The sequence below is a fragment of the Heterodontus francisci genome, chromosome 9, assembly GCF_036365525.1.
Source record: "Heterodontus francisci isolate sHetFra1 chromosome 9, sHetFra1.hap1, whole genome shotgun sequence".
NCBI lineage: Eukaryota > Metazoa > Chordata > Chondrichthyes > Heterodontiformes > Heterodontidae > Heterodontus > Heterodontus francisci.
In genome coordinates this window covers 4,041,280-4,061,358 of record NC_090379.1, presented here as the reverse complement: position 1 = coordinate 4,061,358, position 20,079 = coordinate 4,041,280, and the positions used below count along the sequence as shown (strand labels likewise).

The following is a 20,079-nucleotide window of genomic DNA, read 5'->3' as shown; positions in this document are numbered from 1 at the left end:
TACTCTCCACTTGCCTGGATGGGTGCAGTGCCAACAACACTCAAGAGGTTTGACACCATCCAGGACAAAGCAGCCTACTTGATCATCACCCCATCCACCACCTTAAACATTCATTCCCTCCACAACCAGTGCACCATGGCAGCAGTGTGTACCATCTACAAGATGCATTGCACCAACTCACCAAGCCTCCTTCAACAGCACTTTCCAAACCCGTGACCTCTACCACCTAGAAGGACAGAGGTAGCAGATACACAGGAACGCTACCGCCTGCAAGTTCCCCTCCAAGTCACACACCATCCTGACTTGGAACTATCTCGTCGTTCCTTCTCTGTCGCTGGATCAAAATCCTGGAACTCCCTTTCTAACAGCACTGCGGGTGTATATATCTACCCCAGATGTACTGCAGTGGTTCAAGAAGGTAGCTCACTACCAACTTCTCAAGGTCAATTAGGGATTTGCAATAAATGCTGGCCTGGCCAGTACGTGCACATCCGGGAATGAATTAAAAAAAACTAGGGATGGGCAACAAATGCAGCAATGCCCACAGCCACAGGGCAGTGAGACTCCAGCCCTAACACAAACCAGGTGAGGATGGGATGTCGTTGGAATCTCCAGTTCAGGGTGAAGTGGATATCTGTGACCCTCTATATTGCAGAGACTGGTGACTACTTTTTGTGGCCCAGCATCACTCCCTTAGACAGTTTTTAAAAACCGTGATCTTTGCTAAATAAAAGCTCTTGCTGCTGTGCTTTTCAACCCATATTTGTATGGGCTGTGTACAGGGTTAAAAAGAGAACTCTCTCTCTCTCTCTCTCTCTCTCCAGCTATCTCTCGCTCACTGTTGCATGTCTCCCTGTGCCGGTGTCGGGAATTCCTTGGATATTGAATGAGTTGCTGGCTCCGTGCCTGGATGCGGGAGTCTGGGTATCAGATGACTATGGAGCAGCTGTTAAAGGGTCTGCTGAGATCAGGTGTCCGATTGTAAATGCCGCTCGGAGCAAGACAGCTACACTCACTGCCACGAGGCTTTAGTAAGTGTATTTTTCTGTGCTCATTAAGCTGAGAGGTGGAAGTGCTGGAGGATGACATGCAGTTTCCATTCAGCAGCTGGTAATATGGCAGTGAGCAGTGAGTGTTTAATGAACTCTGCAAAGACAAGAAATTCCCTGAATAAATCACAAATATAAGCAAAACTATATTTATAAAATCCAGAAATACAGTCAGCACTGGAGAGAAAAGATAGCTCAGTTTATCTGATGGAGTGGCTTCATCAAATACCAATACTGGGCAATTTCCTTGTATTTGTCAAGCGTCGCTGGCTAGGCCAGCATTTATTGCCCATCCCTAATTGCCCTTGAGGAGGTGGTGGTGAGCTGCCTTCTTGAACTGTTGCAGTCCATGTGGTGTAGGTACTCCCACAGTTCTGTTAGGGAGGGAGTTCCAGGTTCTTAACTTAGTAACGATATAGTTCCAACTCAGGATTGTGTGTGATTTGGAGGACAACTTGCAGGTGGTAGTGTTCCCATGCACCGGATGCCCTTTTCCTTCGAGGTGGTAGAGGTCGCGGGTTTGGCACGTGCAGTCAAAGGAGCCGTGGTGAGTTGCTGCAGTGCATGTAGATGGTACACACTGCTACCACTGTGTGCCAGTGGAGGGTGTGAATATTTAAGCCAAAGGCAATGTTTAGTTTTGATTTATTGACAGGCCCCAGAACTGACACCAGTGGAGGCAATATGAGCAAGAGAGACTAGATAGGTGTGGAAGCAGCGATTAGACCATGTTTAGTTTCAAATGCTTATAGATTGTGTGAAGTGCAACAGGAGTACAGGTTGGAAGTTGCAGTTAGGGACAACGTGGCACTTTATTAGAGCTGGTAATGGAATACAGTTCTGTCAGCAAGAGATTTAGGGGTCCAAGGAACCGTTTAACCCTTATTTTGCATCTGTCTTCACTGTAGAAGACACAAAAAGCATCCTAAGAATAGTAGAAAATCAAGAGGCAAAAGGGAGGGAGGAACTTAAAATAATTACTATTACTAGAGAAGAAGTACTAGGGAAACTAATGGGACTAAAGACTGACAAGTCCCCTGGACCTGTTGGTCTGCATCCTAGGGTCTTAAAAGAAGTGGCTGCAGGATGCATTGGTTGTAATCTTCCAAAATTCCCTAAATTCTGGAACGGTGTCAGTGGACTGAAAAAGTGCAAATGTAACACCTCTATTCACGAAAGGAGGGAGACAGAAAGCAGGAAACTGTAGGCCAGTTAGCCTAACATCTGTCATTGGCAAAATGCTGGAATCTATTGTAAACCGTGGCACGGAGTCAACTCCCCCTTGTCCCCTTTATTCCCTATACCCAGTTGATCCTTGCCGTCACGTGGGACTGAAGTCCTCTTAATTCAGGCTCAGACTGAGTGCTTGGGATATCAGGTTTCAAGAGAGTCACCCTCCAGCTTAATCCACAGCTACAGTTACTGGCTTAGTACAAAGAGGAGGAACTCAGTCCTTTCTTTAACTATCAATTTACTTTATTCACGTTGTTGTACAATGTAAGAATAAGGCTTATACACTTAGTTAGACAAAAGCATGCAATTCAAACTGAGTTATACAGTTAATAACAAAACTAGCTAGAATTCATAAGCACACCCACTAGGTTCCTCTGACCTTTCCCTGACCTAGTCACAGAATACAAAGGATATTATCAGAAAAAGGGAGCGTTAACGCTGGCCAGGCGTTCCGTTCTCTCTTCTACGTCGTCGCCGCGTCGCCCACGCAGGATCTTCCGCTTCCACGATGGTTGATCTCCGGAGTCTTCGCTGGCTGTATGCCCAAAAAGCTCTATTCTTATCCTGTTGCTTATCTCTGCAAATCTGAGCTATGTCTTTCCGGTTGGTTTAAGCTTGCTCACCTCGTTCACAGCTTCTCTTAATTGGCCCAGGCCCAAAGACCCCGGTATCACACCGTGTCCGAATAAGGCCCTTTTCCTGTGTCATGTTCTTTGGCTCGTCCCATAAAGTAATAAGTTCAAACTGGTTTCTACCAGCACAGGCCAGTGTCCGAGCTCCAGGTTACTACAGGTCAAACAATTCCAGCAGTTTGTAACTGATTCTGTGTTTCTTACAGCCCCTGGCCAACACTATTATTAAGGAAGTATTAGCAGGACATTTAGAAAATCATAATACAATCAATCAGAGTCAACATGGTTTTATGAAAGAGAAATCGTGTTTGACAAAGTTATTAGAGTTCTTTGAGGATGTAACAAGCAGGATAGATAAAGAGGAACCAGTAGATGTAGTGTATTTAGATTTCCAAAAGGCATTTGATAAGTGTCACATAAAAGGTTACTACACAAGATAAGAGCTCATGGTGTTGGGAATAATGTATTTGCATGGATAACTAACAGAAAAGAGAGAGTCGGGATAAATGGGTCATTTTCAGGTTGGCATACTTTATCTAGTGGGGTGCCACAGGGATCAGTTCTGGGGCCTCAACAAAGTGTCTATAAAGAGAAGGAGATAAGTTAAGTGAGTGGGCAAAAAACTGGCAGGTGGAGTATCATGTGAGAAAATGTGAGGTTATCCACTTTGGCAGGAAGAATAGAAAAGCAGAATATTATTTAAATGCAGGCTGCAGAATGCTGCGGTACAGAGGGACCTGGATGTCCTTGTACATGAATCACAAAAAGTTAGCATGTAGTAATTAGGAAAGCAAATGGAATGTTGGCATTTATTGCAAGGTGGATGGAGTATAAAAGTAGGGAAGCTTGTTACAAATGTACAGGACATTGGGTGAGACCACATCTAGAATACTGTGTACAGTTTAGGTCTCCTTACTTAAGGAGGGATATACTCGCATTGAAAACAGTTCAGAGAAGGTTCACAAGGCTAATTCCTGGGATGAAGAGGTTATCTTATGAGGAAAGGTTGAGCAGTTTGGGCCTATACTCAAAGGAGTTTAGAAGAATGTGAGGTGATCTTATTGAAACATAAGATTCTGAGGGGGCTTGACAGAGTAAATGCTGAGAGGATGTTTCCCCTCGTGGGGGAATCTAAAACTAGGGGACACAGTTTCAAAATAAGGGGTCTCCCATTTTAAGATGGAAATGAGGAGGAATTTCTTCTCTCAGAGCTTCATTAACCTTTGGAATTGTCTTCCCAACATGCAGTGGAAGCTGGATCATTGAATATGTTCAAAACTGAGTTAGATAGATTTTTGATCTACAAGGGAGTCAAGGGTTATGGGGGGCAGACAGGAAAGTGGAGTTAAGGCCACAATCAGATCAGCCATGATCTTATCGAATGGCAGAGCAGGCTTGAGGGGCTCCTATTTCTTATGATCTTATCGGACATAAATCAATAAGCATTACTGCACAGCTGCTTAAATAATTTAAAAGGTCAGTGGAATGTTGGCCTTTATCTCAAAAGCACTGGAATTCAAGGGGGAGAAAGTTAAGTTACAGTTGTACAGAGCCTTGATCAGATCCCATCTGGAGTAACTATTCAGTTCCGGCCACCGCAGCTTAAGAAGGATGTATTGGCCTTGGAGGGGGTGCAGCACAGATTCATCAGAATGATACCAGGGCTAAAAGGGTTAAATTATGAGACAGGTTGTGTAAACTTGGCTTTTATTTCCTCGAGTTTAGAAGAGTGAATGTGATCTAATCAAGATGCTTAAGATGATAAAAGGATTTGATAGATTCTCTCTATCTACCCTATCTAGCACTCACTGCCTGAAAGGGTGGCAAAGGCAGAAACTCTCACCACATTTAAAAAGTACTTGGATGCCTACTTGAAGAGCTGTGACCTCCAGAGCTACGGATCTAGTGCAAGAAGGTGGGATTAGGTCGGGAGCTCTTCATCGCCCAGCAATGGGCTGAATGCCCTCCTTCTGTAGCGTAAATTTTCTAAGATTTACTGCGCTGGAGTGTCAGCCTAGATTTAATGGATTCAAGTGTCTGGCGTAAGGTTGGAACTCACAATCTCATGACTCAGGCAAGTGCGCTGCCCACTGAGTCATGGCTGACATTACCTCCTGCTCTGCACTGGTTCAGCACTGGCTGTCAATCTGTTCCAGACCTCTACAGATGTGCTTTTGGCTCAGAGGCTGGCAGCTCTGGGTGAGGGACCTGAAGACGTTTCTCCTCTTTGTTGGGCTGCTCCTTGCCACCCCGCTCCCTTCCATCAGGATGGTCTGGACCTCCTGCCTTTTGCCAATGTGAATTGCATAATTAATGAGGAAACCTGGCAGTCTGTGAGTTTGTATTTTGTTAACCATTATTTTCTGTTTGTGCATTTGCAGCTCAGCTCAGCGGTAGCAGCAGGCTAACCCTCAGCCTCACACCAAGAAACCCAGCAGGCAATAGGAGTGAATGGACCAGCTGATCCTCGCAAGCTGACCTCATTGAAACCCCACAGGCCGGACTCCCTGAATCCACTGGCACAGAGTGATCGAGGAACCCACTGGCACAAAGGGTTTGAGGAATCTACTGATACAGAGAGATTGAGGAATGCACATCAGAGATCTGTCTACAATGCTGTTCCTCCATGAATCATTTAAACCCACCACACCCACCAGACTGGAAATGAGTTAAGAATTTAACGACTGGAAGCTTCTGAGGGCATTGGGTGGTTGGGGGTGGGGGTGGGGAGCAGCAATAATTCACAGACTATGGACCAATAAACAATCGATGACTTTCAACATAAGTGTTCATGAGGGAAGGTCCCACAGCCCTGTTCACCACAAGATCAACAGCAAAGAGAAAGTCTTTGTTTCCCCATCAGCGGAAGGGCTGCACTGCCAATGACCCATTCTGCTCCAGATAGTTCAGTGATCACTGACCCACCCCATGGCAACTAAGGAGAACTGTCCACACCTAGAAGATGTTGTGATCTTGCTGCTTGCCACACAGAGTTTCTTACTGAGTGCTCCATGTACTGCACCTTTCAAAAGGCGATTAGTCCACATGCATAGTCCTCGGTGCCAGCGTTTCAGTCCATGCAGTTGCAACATGGGGTTGTAATCACCTGAAGGCATGTGTGGGAATTGCTCAGTGTTAGAGGATCCCTTGTATTACAGCAGGTCTCCTCACAAAGCAGTGTCCAATTTGTGCAGGGTGGGAGGCATGGGTGAGCTCCCGCGAGCTCCCAGACACTGAGCACCTTGTTACAACCAATACATCAGCCACCCAGTGGCACCTAAGCTGTTTACTAGGGGCCAACACTTCTACTTTATGGGGCCTCTCACTCACTGTGTGGAGTCTGAGACGGACCTTATTCACATTCCTAGTCCTTGCTTTCTTTTGTTGATAACAAGGTAAGAAAATAGGACAGCACTGAAACCCAGCAGCTGACAAGCCCACACATTTATGGTTCAATCCCCGGATGTGGGCATCACTGGCAAACTTACATTTATTGTCCTTGAGAAGGTGGTGATGAGCTGTCTTCTTGAACCGCTGCAGTGCATGTGCTGTTAGGGAGGGAATTCCAGGATTTTGATCCAGTGGCGATTACGGAATGGCAATATAGTTACATGTCAGGATGATTATGACTGGGAGGGGAACTTGCAGGTGGTGGTGTTCCCACACGTCTGCTGCCCTTGTGCTGAGGGCTGGAGATCTGTGTAAGGAGATACAGAGCAACATGTCTGCTGAGGGCCGTAAGTGGAGAGGAGATGGAAGTGAGTGGTTGAGTCCGCATGTGATCCCTGATGCAAATGATGAGTTCTCAACCTTCCTTCCATATTGGCTGCCATGTACAATTCTTTCTGAACATTTTGGCTTATTGCCCTGACTGTTCCACAGCTCTGCTGAGTTTAGCAAGACCTCTGCCCATTCAGTAGACTTCCACTCCCCAACGGCACCACCATGTAATGGGGTGGCTGAGATCACCCCTCTACCCCCACACCCCCTACTCCCCCCTCCACACAACCTCCTTCAAAAGGAAAACAAAACTAGAGATCACCTCCAGAAGTGGAAGGGGGTGTTACCCCATTCGGGGGTGGTGAGGTTACTCTTGTGGGAACCCCACACTTGAACTGCCCACACTTTCACACTCTGAGTTGGAGGTGAAGTGATGGTGTGCAGTGCAGAAACTCATGGGTTATTTTACATGGGTTATACACAGCTAAGGGAGACACAATGAGCAATTCCCCTTCCCTGTGGGTCGAATTACTTTGTAACATTTCACAGTGATGAATATCATTCCACAAGCTAGTGAAACCCAGTTACTCCTGCATAATAAACCTGGCAGCGGAGAGTGACTTTAATGTGGGTATTTATGGTTCTTTGTTTTTTTTTGGAGTGTGTTACTCTCTGACCAATTTGTATATAATAATGGGATTGGGCGACATCTCGCCTTTTATTTTTATGACACTGAGAGATCTGAAACAGGGGTCTGCTGTCGGCCCTCCTGTAAACACCACTGGGTGTAGTATTCTGTACGCTCAAGATAAACCTGGTTTCAGAAAGAAACTTACAGCTGATGTATTAAAATAATATTAATGTTTTCACATGTTGCCCTTTGTATCTACCAGTTTTCTGAGTTATTCGAGTGCACAGGATAGCAACAAGAGTCATGAGCGTGTGATGTTGGTGGACAGCAAGCTTGCAGAACTAATCTGCCCTGTGAATGGCAACATGGGATCTTTAGAGGTTTAAAATGTTTCAGGGATTCGAAACTGCAGATGCTAAGAAACTATTTCGTCTGGTGGGAGAATCCAGAACAAGGGAGCATAATCTTAAAATTAGAGCCAGGTCGTTGAGGGGTGATGTTAGGAAGCACTTCTTCGCACAAAGGGTTGTGGAAATCTGGAACTCTCTCCCCTAAAAGGCTCTGATTACTGAAGTGTCGACTGGACCTTTCAAAACTGAGATGGATCGGTTTTTGTTACATAGAAAAAAAATAGGAGCAGGAGTAGGCCATTCGGCCCTTCGAGCCTGCTCCACCATTCATTATGATCATGGCTGATCATCCAACTCAGTAACCTGTTCCCGCTTTCGCCTTTGATTTCTTGAAACCCAAGAGCTATATCTAACTCCTTCTTGAAAACATACAATGTTTTGGCCTCAACTGCTTTCTGTGGTAGCGAATTCCACAGACTCACCACTCTCTGGGTGAAGAAATTTCTCCTTATCTCAGTCTTGAAAGGTTTACCTTGTATCCTTAGACTATGACCCCTGGTTCTGGACTCCTCCACCATCGGGAACATCCTTCCTGCATCTACCCTCTCAAGTCCTGTTAGAATTTTATAGGTTTCAATGAGATCCACCCCCCCCCCTCACTCTTCTGAACTCCAACGAATATAATCCGAACTGACTCAACCTCTCCTCATACGTCAGTCCCACCATCCCAGGAATCAGTCTGGTAAACCGTCGCTGCACTCCCTCTATAGCAAGAACATCCTTCCTCAGATAAGGAGACCAAAACTGCACACAATATTCCAGGTGTGGCCGCACCAAGGCCCTGTATAATTGTAGCAAAACATCCCTGCTCCTGTGCTCGAATCCTCTCGCTATGAAGGCCAACATACCATTTGCCTATTTTACCGCCTGTTGCACCTGCATGCTTACCTTCAGCGACTGGTGTACGAGAACACCCAGGTCTCTGCATATTCCCCTCTCTCAGTTTATAGCCGTTCAGATAATAATCTGACACAGTTCTGTGTCATCTGCAAATTTGAAGATATTACATTTGGTTCCCTCATCTAAATCATTAATGTGTATTATGAATAGCTGGGGTCCTAGCACTGATCGCTGCGGTAACCCACTAGTCACTGCCTGCCATTCGGAAAAAGACCCACTTATCCCAACTCTTTGTTTCCTGTCCGCCAACCAATTTTCTATCCATCGCAATACACTACCCCCAGTCCCATGCGTTTTAATTTTACATGCTAATCTCTTCTGTGGGACTTTGTCAAAACCTTTCGGAAAGTCCAAATAAACCACATCCACTGGCTCCCCCTCATCAACTCTACTAGTTACATCCTCGAAGAATTCTAGTGGATTTGTCAAGCATGATTTCCCTTTCGTAAATCCATGCTGACTCTGCCCGATTCTACCACTGTTCTCTAAGTGCTCTGCTATAAAATCTTTGATAATGGACTCTAGAATTTTCCCCACTACCGACGTCAGTCTGACTAGTCTATAATTCCCTGCTTTCTCTCCATCTCCCTTTTTAAATAGTGGGGTTACATTAGCTACCCTCCAATCTGTAGGAACTGTTCCAGAGTCAATAGAATCTTGGAAGATGACCACCAATGCATCCGCTATTTCTAGGACCACTTTGTTTAGTACTCTGGGATGCAGACCATCAGGCCCTGGGGTTTAATCGGCCTTCAATCCCATCAATTTCCCCAACACCATTTCTCTACTAATACTGATTTCCTTCAGTTCCTCTCTCTCACTAAGCCCTGTGTTCCCCAACATTTCTGGTACGATATTAGTGTCCTCTTCTGTGAAGACAGAATCAAAGCATTCATTTAGTTGGTCAGCCATTTCTTTATTCCCCATAATAAATTCCCCATAATAAGTTTCTGACTGTAAGGGACCTACATTTGTCTTCACCAATCTTTTTCTCTTCACATACCTATAGAAACTGTTACAGTTAAGTTTTTATGTTCCCCGCAAGCTTGCTCTCGTACTCTATTTTCCCCTTCTTAATCAATCCATTGGTCCTCCTTTGCTGAATTCTAAACTGCTCCCAATCCTCAGGTCTGTTGTTTTTCCTGGCAAATTTATATGCCTCTTCCTTGGATCTAATGCTATCTCTAATTTCCCTTGTAAGCCATGGTTTGGCTACCTTTCCCGTTTTACTTCTGCACCAGACAGGGATAAACAATTGTTGCAGTTCATGCATGCACTCCTACCTCTTGGTTACTGTTAGGGTGGGGGGGTGCCGATAAACTATTCCCACAAGTGACTTCTTACCTTTGCTATTTCTTACCTCTACCCAAACTGATTGCACATCTTGATCTTTAGAATTAAGGCCATCTCTCTCTATTATACTGATGTCGTCATTAATTAACAGAGCAACTCCACCATCTTTTCCTCGTTTTCTGTCCTTCCGAAATGGCAAGTACCCTTAAATAGTCAGGTCCCAGTCTTGGTCACCTTGCAACCATATCGTTGAAATGGCTATCAGGTCAGACCTATTTATTTCTATTTATGCTGACAATTCATCTGTTTCGTTATGAAAGCTGTGATCATTCAGATACAGAGTCTTTAATTCTGTCTTTTTACTATATTTTCAAACAGGTCTCTCTGCATATTCCCCTCTCTCAGTTTATAGCTGTTCAGATAATAATCTGCCTTCCTGTTTTTGCTACCAAAGTGGATAACCTCACATTTATCCACATTATACTGCATCTGCCATGCAATAACCCACTCACTCAACTTGTCCAAATCACCCTGATGCCTCTTTGCATCCTCCTCACAACTCACCCTCCCACCCAGTTTTGGGTGCAAAGTTGGAGTTATTACATTTAATTCCCTCATCTAAACCATTAATATACATTGTGAATAGCTGGGCTAAGAGTATTGAGGGATATGGAGCTAAGGTGGGAGTTGAGGTAGAGGTCAATCATGTGAATATAAATTGAAGTCGCAAGCCCAAAGTCAGTGTCTGTTACTCATTTTATTTACTGATCAGAAATATATTTAGCCACATCTAGATTCCCAATTAGGCACATGTGATGAGTAGTTAAAATATTGAACCACACTGACCCCCATCCAATGCATTCACTGGATTTCCCCTGTCTGAGGCACTGTGTAATGACTGTACAGTGTTTGTGTGTTAAAGCACTTGGTTTGTTCAAAGAGAGAGAAGAAAAATTAGCAAATGTTGGAACTTTAAACCAAGGATTGAAAGTGCTGGAAACACACAGCAGATCAAAGAGCTGCTGTAAAGCAAAAGGGCAACTTCACGTTTCAGGTCCAACGCTCCATCGGACGTGGAATCAAACAAATAAGCAAGTGTTTTAGTAATGTAGGAGAAATAGAAAAAAGGATGGGAGAAACAAGAGTTACTGCCATTACAGGGAATGAGTGGGAGGGAGGGAGGAGGAGGCACAGAGTGAGAGAGCGAGGAAAAACTAAGAGTGGGAGGGAAGAAGGGGATTGGGAGAGGGAGTGAGTGGTGGGAAGGGGTTGAGTAGGAGTAGGGTGAATGAGTTGCAAACTGTCGAATGATATAAAAGACTGTCTTGTTTTTCAGCTATTTTGCAAACTTGTTTGAAATGATAAAATTATTAATTAACTTGACAGAATCAGTAAGCCCATCTTCCACCTCACCCTCGGTAATCTCTACTAACCTGCCTACCAAACCGCTCATTGACTCTGCTTCAGCTGCACTGCCCTGTCAGTAATCAGTACACGCAGCCGAAGATGAGTTGCTGCAGCATGTCTGAGATGACAAATTCCACAGATTTCCGGTTTCTACAGCAAGTCTGTTTGAGTCCCATCCAACAAATGCTACAGTGAGGCACACACAGTCCACTGTGCAGTATGGTTCAAATTTGGGCTTGATCAGTTGGGGCTCAGGAGTAACACGTTTCCCTCTGAGTCAGGAGGTCATGGGTCCAAGTCCTACTCCAGAGACATCAGAAAGCAGGCACACCCCTTAGGTTAGGAAGTTGTACAGGTTCAGTTAGTGATCACAGACAGAAGAGTGCGACTGATCAGGATGGTAAGTGAACCCCAGGTGCCGTACTGAGGGAGCACCGTACTGTCGGAGGGTCAGTACTGAGGGAGCGCTGCACTGTTGGAGGGTCAGTGCTGAGGGAGCGCTGCACTGTTGGAGGAGCAGTACTGAGGGAGTGCTGCACTGTCAGAGGGTCAGTACTGCGGGAGTGCTACACTGTCGGAGGTCAGTACTGAGGGACTGCTGCACTGTCAGAGGGTCAGTACTGCGGGAGTGCTACACTGTCGGAGGAGCAGTACTGAGGGACTGCTGCACTGTCAGAGGGTCAGTGCTGAGGGAGCGCTGCACTGTTGGAGGAGTAGTACTGAGGGAGTGCTGCACTGTCAGAGGGTCAGTGCTGAGGGAGCGCTGCACTGTTGGAGGAGCAGTACTGAGGGAGTGCTGCACTGTCAGAGGGTCAGTACTGCAGGAGTGCTACACTGTCGGTCAGTACTGAGGGACTGCTGCACTGTCAGAGGGGTAGTACTGAGAGAGTGCTGCACTGTCAGAGGGTCAGTACTGCAGGAGTGCTACACTGTCGGAGGTCAGTACTGAGGGACTGCTGCACTGTCAGAGGGGTAGTACTGAGAGAGTGCTGCACTGTCAGAGGGTCAGTACTGCGGGAGTGCTACACTGTCGGAGGAGCAGTACTGAGGGACTGCTGCACTGTCAGAGGGTCAGTGCTGAGGGAGCGCTGCACTGTTGGAGGAGCAGTACTGAGGGAGTGCTGCACTGTCAGAGGGTCAGTACTGAGGGAGTGCTACACTGTCGGAGGTCAGTACTGAGGGACTGCTACACTGTCAGAGGGTCAGTACTGCGGGAGTGCTACACTGTCGGAGGTCAGTACTGAGGGACTGCTGCACTGTCAGAGGGGTAGTACTGAGAGAGTGCTGCACTGTCAGAGGGTCAGTACTGCAGGAGTGCTACACTGTCGGAGGTCAGTACTGAGGGACTGCTGCACTGTCAGAGGGTCAGTGCTGAGGGACTGCTGCACTGTCAGAGGGGTAGTACTGAGAGAGTGCTGCACTGTCAGAGGGTCAGTAGTGAGGGAGCGCTGCATTGTTGGAGGAGCAGTACTGAGAGCGCCGCACTGTCGGAGGTCAGTGCTGAGGAGCGCTACACTATTGGAGGTCAGTACTGAGGGAGTGCCGCACTGTCTGTGAAGTTTGCTGTGTGTAAAGTGGCCACATTTCCTGAATTATAATAGTGACTACACTTTGAGAAATACTTCATCGGCTTTGAAGCACTTTGGAATGTCCTGAGGATTGAGCAGTGCTATATAAATACAAGTCTTATTTTATTTTATATCGGCTTGTGAAGTCTTGCATCTAATTATCCTTTGACCCTGTGTCCTTCTGTGGATAGCTTGACTCCCATTCGGGTACAAAATTCCCCTCACCCTTTCTGACTTGCCTCCATTCTGACTTTGGCGCAGTGTCTTAGTGTAAACCGCATTGTCCCTTTTAAATGAAGTGAGCCAAACAAATAGAGGTTTAAAATTAATCCAAGTTACACTTTATTCACAGCTAGTTCGTATACAACAAACCTATTTTTAAAAAAAAGTTTATTCGTTAATGGAAAAATGTACTAAAAATAAATTATCAGGTTAGTATGTGCAACCTTCCATAGAAATGCACACACCTGAGAGTGACAGGCTGCCACCCAATCAGGAGCCCTGTCCTACATTGTCACATAGTCAGGTTAAAATGAGGTGTGGTTTCTCAATTCACTGTGAAGCAGTCATCAATCTTGATTAACTGTACAAATTTGTGTTCTTTTTATTTCCATTTTTACACATACATTTACTGAATACAGTTAATCATCCACAGAAATGCACCATTGTTAAATCCCGTGCCCCATCCCCACACCCACACCCAAAGCCAAACCATCACCATTACCTCTCACCCTACTGCTCATTTTGCTGTCGTCCAGTGACGTTAAGCTAAAGGTTGTGAGAAGTTGCTTAGCTCTAACCAGCTTTCAGGACATTGCGACCACCAACCTGAACATTCACCACCAGCACATTGCAGCTGCAGTGTGTGCTATCTACAGGATTGACTGGAGCAACCTGCCAAGGATGGTTGGAAAGCAGCTCCAAAATGCATGAGTCTACCGCCTAGAATACAAAGGCAGGAGGTACACAGGAACACCATCACCTGTAAATACCCCTCAGAGTCATACAAACCACCCCGACTTGGAAATATAAATCCGTTCCATCATTGTCCCCGGGTTAAAATCCTGGAAGGCTCTACCCAACAGCACTGTGGATGTACCTACACCACAGGGACTGCAGCAGTTTAAGAAGAAAGCCACCACCACCTTGAAGGGGCAACTAGGGATGGGCAACAAATGCTGCCTTGCCAGCAACGCCCACACCCAGAGAATAAATTACATAAAAGCTCTGAGACAGGTTTACCCAAGTACAGTTAATTGATTGACTTGCCATTATCTGTAACTGGAAATTAAGATGCTATTAATTGCTAATATACCTCACCCAAAACCATATTTTAAAGTCTAGAATTAATGCATTTCCTATTTTTAATGCCATGCTAGGCCCCCACCTGCCAAGAATGAGGCACATTAATTTTGTCATGAACATTGATTTTAAACTGTTGTGGGAGTGAGGAAATGACTTGTTAAACAGATCAGCCGTGGCTGGAAAAGACATTTGCATATTAACAGACAGTGATTGAAAGGACAACGCAGCCATTCCCTGACACATTCAACCCACAATGGATCTTGATCAACACGTATTGTGTGTAAGAGGAGCATTCTAGAGACTACTAAAGGTGATACAATCCAAGACGTGGGCAGACCAGTTAGTCACATGACTAAGCTGCTTGACTACCTCGGTTTTTCTGAATTATACAAACAGTTTGAAGGCAGAGTGTCTGTTTGCTCCTGGACTGAGAAGATATCTCTCCTGTCTGCTCCCCTCTCCTTTTCACAAGCCTCTGAATCCACTGAAGACACAGGAATCCCAAGAGAGAAAAGTCTCCTACAGCGAACAAGGTTTAATAATAATACTGGGCTCCAACGAAAAGCAAGAACTACCCACAATCAAGGACTCTACAGTGAGCTCGAAGAACTGGAACAAAAACTCTTCAGATATTGCCTCACACTTTTTAACTTTTTTTCTTCTGCTCTTTTCTGTCTCTATTTGCATGTGCGTATCACGTGTGCATGCTAGCGTGGCCGCGTCGTGTATCCGTAGGCGTTAACCGAATTAGAGTTTAAGTTTAATAAATTTCACCCTAAGAAAAACCTGTTTGTGCTGGATTCTTTGCCTTATAATTGGAAAGTGGTGAACAAGGATTCACCAAGGGGGAGCTAAAAACAGTGTTTTAAAAATTAAACCCTGTTACGGTAAGACCAGGTGAGAGGGAACGCAAGACACCTTTCACACCAGGTTGTAACATTAAAAAAACATGCTTTCCTGGCTCAGTTGGTAACTCTCTCCTTTCTGAATCAGGTGGCTGTGGATTCAAACACCACTCCACGGCTTGAGCACATAGTCCATGCTGACCCCAAGAGAGTGTGACATTGTTACAGGTGATATCATTCAGGTCAGCATTAAAATGAGGCCCTGCCTCTAACTCAGAGTCTCCCAGTATCCTGGCCAACATTCCTCCTTCAAACAAAACAAATCAAGTGGTCAATAACCTTGTTGCTTGTTTGTAGAATCCTGCTGTGCATGATTAGTCTGCCATGTTTGTCTACAGAATAACAGTTACTACACTTCCAAAGTAATTCATTGATGGGAAACACAGTGAGGCTATGAGGTTGTGATGAGGCACGAATAAATCCACCTTTTTCTGCATGAAATGACACATACCAGTAATTGGGGTTTACAGACTGCCAGTTTCATTACACTGCACTGCACCCGAAACTTGGCTCTTTAGTCCTTCCCACGGATGCTCTACCATCTGATCCAGAAAATATAATAACAGAAGGACCATTTCAATTCTGATCTACCAGCCTTTGATATAAAAAAGGACGTTTGATGAATATCTCATTCAGTGAGGCCACTGACCTTCAGCATTTTTCCTCATTGGGTTCCTTTCACGTTTGCAAAACATTAGCCAATCATTTGTCTTTGTGAAGTGTGCTGCACTGTCAGAGCTACTGTCTTTCATATGAAATGTTAAAACGAGGCCCCATCTGCCCTCTCAGATAAAGTAAAATATCTTACAGCCTTATTTCAAATAAAAGCAGGGGAGTTCTTGATTATCTGACCATTTATTTCATTACTGTTTGTGGGACCTTGCTGTGCACAAATTGGTTCTCGTGTTTCCCACATTACTATAGTGACAACACTTCCAAAGTATTTCATTGGCTGTAAAGTGCTTTGGGGTCATAAAAAGCACTATATAAATGCAAGTTCTTTTGAACTATCTGATGTCACTCTGCGAGAGTATAAGCTGGCTCAGTAATGGAGTTAGTATTTACCCTCCCAAAATCATAGGGAATTCTGAGTAATATCAGGGACCATGTTACCGCCAGCACAGATTATTCATCTAGTTTGTGCAATAGGTCAGTGCAGTATGGGACATTTAAACTGATTACTGTTTGGGACTGGGTTCAGCATGCAACACGCAGAAACCCAGGCACACAACCTGTACTGGAAAGAAGTCAGGTGATGATTTCTGGGCGGTGTACAAGCCCTGATACAAGCCATGTACTGCATACTGCCACAATTACATTAATAAGAACAAATGTTGGAAATTTCCTCGAGGCCCTCTCAATCAGACAGTTTTTCTTTGGTGGAAAAATGGAGGAAACCTGGTTACATATCTATCCAAGAACCAACACGAAAGTTCCCAGCAAACCTTACTTGCCCTGTTCTAAAATGTCAACTGACTCAGACCCAGGTACAATATTGGACACTGATAGGTGCTGGACAGTACCAGATGTAAGTGAATCATTCCCTTTTACCCACAGTGTGCTGTATGTATGAGACACAATCAGGCTGTACAGTACCAGACAGGAATGAATTGTTCCCTTTTACCTGATGCATACTGAACATGTACAAGAGTTGACACTGAGAAACACACAGCCTATACAGTACCAGTACAGACTGATGGAAGCCAAAACCTGGGTGGAGAGGGAGTGGAGAAGAAACCTGGGGGAAAGAGCAGAAAGGTAAGCAAAGAAAAGTGAACAGAGAAAAAAGCAGGGAGCAGGTATCTCTGGACTTCGGATAGCTGGGAAGCAGAGAAGAGAGCAGATATCACAGGGGAGCGGAGGCAGCATTGAACAGGTATCTCAGGTGATTAGGGATCTGGGCACCAGGTATCTTGGTGTGGAAAGGAGAGCCTGATTGTTTGGACATATACTGAGGGTCAAAAAGAAGAGTCATTAAATTTAAAAAATGGGAATTATAACTTTAATATTCCTGGAATAGCCCATAAATGAAGATTTATCAAAATGCAAACATCAACACAAGACTGAGTAGCATAATCCCTTTCCAACTGTGCATTTTTACAACAGGTCATAATAGACAGTGACTCAATATCAGACATGTTCCAACCTAGCGCTGACAACAGGAGCCTCTTCTGCTAAGGCTGGGAATGGAAGTTCAGGCCAGTCCTGCACAGACAATATTTTAAATACTCAGAAAACCAAACTTATGTGAGGTGATTTTCTGACGTGCACTTACAGTGCGCTAGGCTCCCTATTGGTAAAATAAATAGAACAATACGATAGACAACAACCCATAGACACTGTCACTGAGAGATACTGACCCATAGACACCGCCACTGAGAGATACTGACCCATAGACACCGCCACTGAGAGATACTGACCCATAGACACCGTCACTGAGAGATACTGACCCAAAGACACCGTCACTGAGAGATACTGACCCATAGACACCGCCACTGAGAGATACTGACCCATAGACACCGTCACTGAGAGATACTGACCCATAGACACCACCACTGAGAGGTACTGACCCATAGACACCGTCACTGAGAGATACTGACCCATAGACACCGCCACTGAGAGGTACTGACCCATAGACACCGCCACTGAGAGATACTGACCCATAGACACCGCCACTGAGAGATACTGACCCATAGACACCGCCACTGAGAGGTACTGACCCATAGACACCGTCACTGAGAGATACTGACCCATAGACACCGTCAATGAGAGTTACTGACTCATAGACACCGTCACTGGGAGATACTGACCCATAGACACCGCCACTGAGAACTACTGACCCATAGACACCGTCACTGAGAGATACTGACCCATAGACACCGTCAATGAGAGTTACTGACTCATAGACACCGTCACTGGGAGATACTGACCCATAGACACCGCCACTGAGAACTACTGACCCATAGAAACCATCACTGAGAGATACTGACCCATAGACACCGTCACAGAGATACTGACCCATAGACACTGTCACTGAGAGATACTGACCCATACACACCGTCAATGAGAGATACTGACTCATAGACACCGTCACTGAGAGATACTGACTCATAGACACCGTCACTGAGAGATACTGACCCATAGAAACATCACTGAGAGATACTGACCCATAGACACTGTCACTGAGAGTTACTGACCCATACACACCGTCAATGAGAGTTACTGACTCATAGACACCGTCACTGAGAGATACTGACCCATAGAAACATCACTGAGAGATACTGACCCATAGACACTGTCACTGAGAGTTACTGACCCATACACACCGTCAATGAGAGATACTGACCCATAGACACCGTCACTGAGATACTGACTCATAGACACCGTCACTGAGAGATACTGACCCATAGAAACATCACTGAGAGATACTGACCCATAGACACTGTCACTGAGAGTTACTGACCCATACACACCGTCAATGAGAGATACTGACTCATAGACACCGTCACTGAGAGATACTGACCCATAGAAACATCACTGAGAGATACAGACCCATAGACACTGTCACTGAGAGTTACTGAACCATACACACCGTCAATGAGAGTTACTGACTCATAGACACCGTCACTGAGAGATACTGACCCACAGAAACATCACTGAGAGATACTGACCCATACACACTGTCACTGAGAGTTACTGACCCATACACACCGTCAATGAGAGATACTGACCCATAGACACCGTCACTGAGATACTGACCCATAGACACTGTCACTGAGAGATACTGACCCATAGACACCGTCACTGAGATACTGACCCATAGACACTGTCACTGAGAGATACTGACCCATAGACACCGTCACTGAGATACTGACCCATAGACACTGTCACTGAGAGATACTGACCCATACACACCGTCAATGAGAGATACTGACCCATAGACACCGTCACTGAGATACTGACCCATAGACACTGTCACTGAGAGATACTGACCCATAGACACCGTCACTGAGATACTGACCCATAGACACTGTCACTGAGAGATACTGACCCATACACACCGTCAATGAGAGATACTGACCCATAGACACCGTCACTGAGATACTGACCCAAAGACACCGTCAATGAGAGTTACTGACTCATAGACACCGTCACTGAGAGATACTGACCCATAGACACCGTCACTGAGAGATACTGACCCATACACACTGTCACTGAGAGATACTGACCCATAGACTCCGTCACTGAGAGATACTGAACCATAGACAACGTCACTGAGAGATACTGACCCATAGACTCCGTCACTGAGAGATACTGACCCATACACACTGTCACTGAGAGATACTGACCCATAGACTCCATCACTGAGAGATACTGACCCATAGACACCGTCACTGAGAGATACTGACCCATAGGCACCGTCACTGAGATACTGACCCATAGACACCATCACTGAGAGTTACTGACCCACAGACACCGTCACTGAGAGATACTGACCAATAGACACCATCACTGAGAGTTACTGACCCACAGACACCGTCACTGAGAGATAATGTCACATAGACACCGTCATTGAGAGTTATTGACCCGTAGACACTGTCACTGAGAGATATTGACCCATAGACACCCTCACTGAGAGATACTGACCCAGAGACACAGTCACTGAGAGATAATGTCACATAGACACCCTCACTAACATACGGACCCACAGACACCGTCACTGAGAGATAATGTCACACAGACACCGTCATTGAGATACTGACCCATAGACACCGTCACTGAGAGATAATGTCACATAGACACCGTCACTGAGAGATATTGTCACATAGACACCGTCATTGAGATACTGACCCATAGACACCGTCACTGAGAGATAATGTCACATAGACACCGTCACTGAGAGATATTGTCACATAGACACCGTCATTGAGATACTGACCCATAGACACCATCACTGAGAGATACTGACCCATAGACACCGTCACTGAGAGATATTGTCACATCGACACCGTCACTGAGATACTGA

General features: G+C 45.3%; 1 protein-coding gene across 9 annotated transcripts in view; it reads left to right on the top strand.

Moving 5' to 3' along the window:
- Positions 1-7,500, top strand: part of ttll5 (tubulin tyrosine ligase-like family, member 5) — a 432,290-nt gene extending 424,790 nt beyond the window's left edge. For 8 of the 9 annotated variants that reach the window (XM_068038454.1, XM_068038450.1, XM_068038456.1 and 5 more), the window contains one exon: positions 5,296-7,500. In XM_068038454.1, coding sequence (XP_067894555.1) covers positions 5,296-5,378 — 83 coding nt within the window. In that variant the 3' untranslated portion in view covers positions 5,379-7,500. Of the gene's footprint in view, positions 1-824; positions 1,032-5,295 lie in introns of all 9 variants that reach the window. The other variant, XR_010975642.1, reaches the window with a different exon arrangement.
- The last annotated feature ends 12,579 nt before the right edge of the window (positions 7,501-20,079 follow it).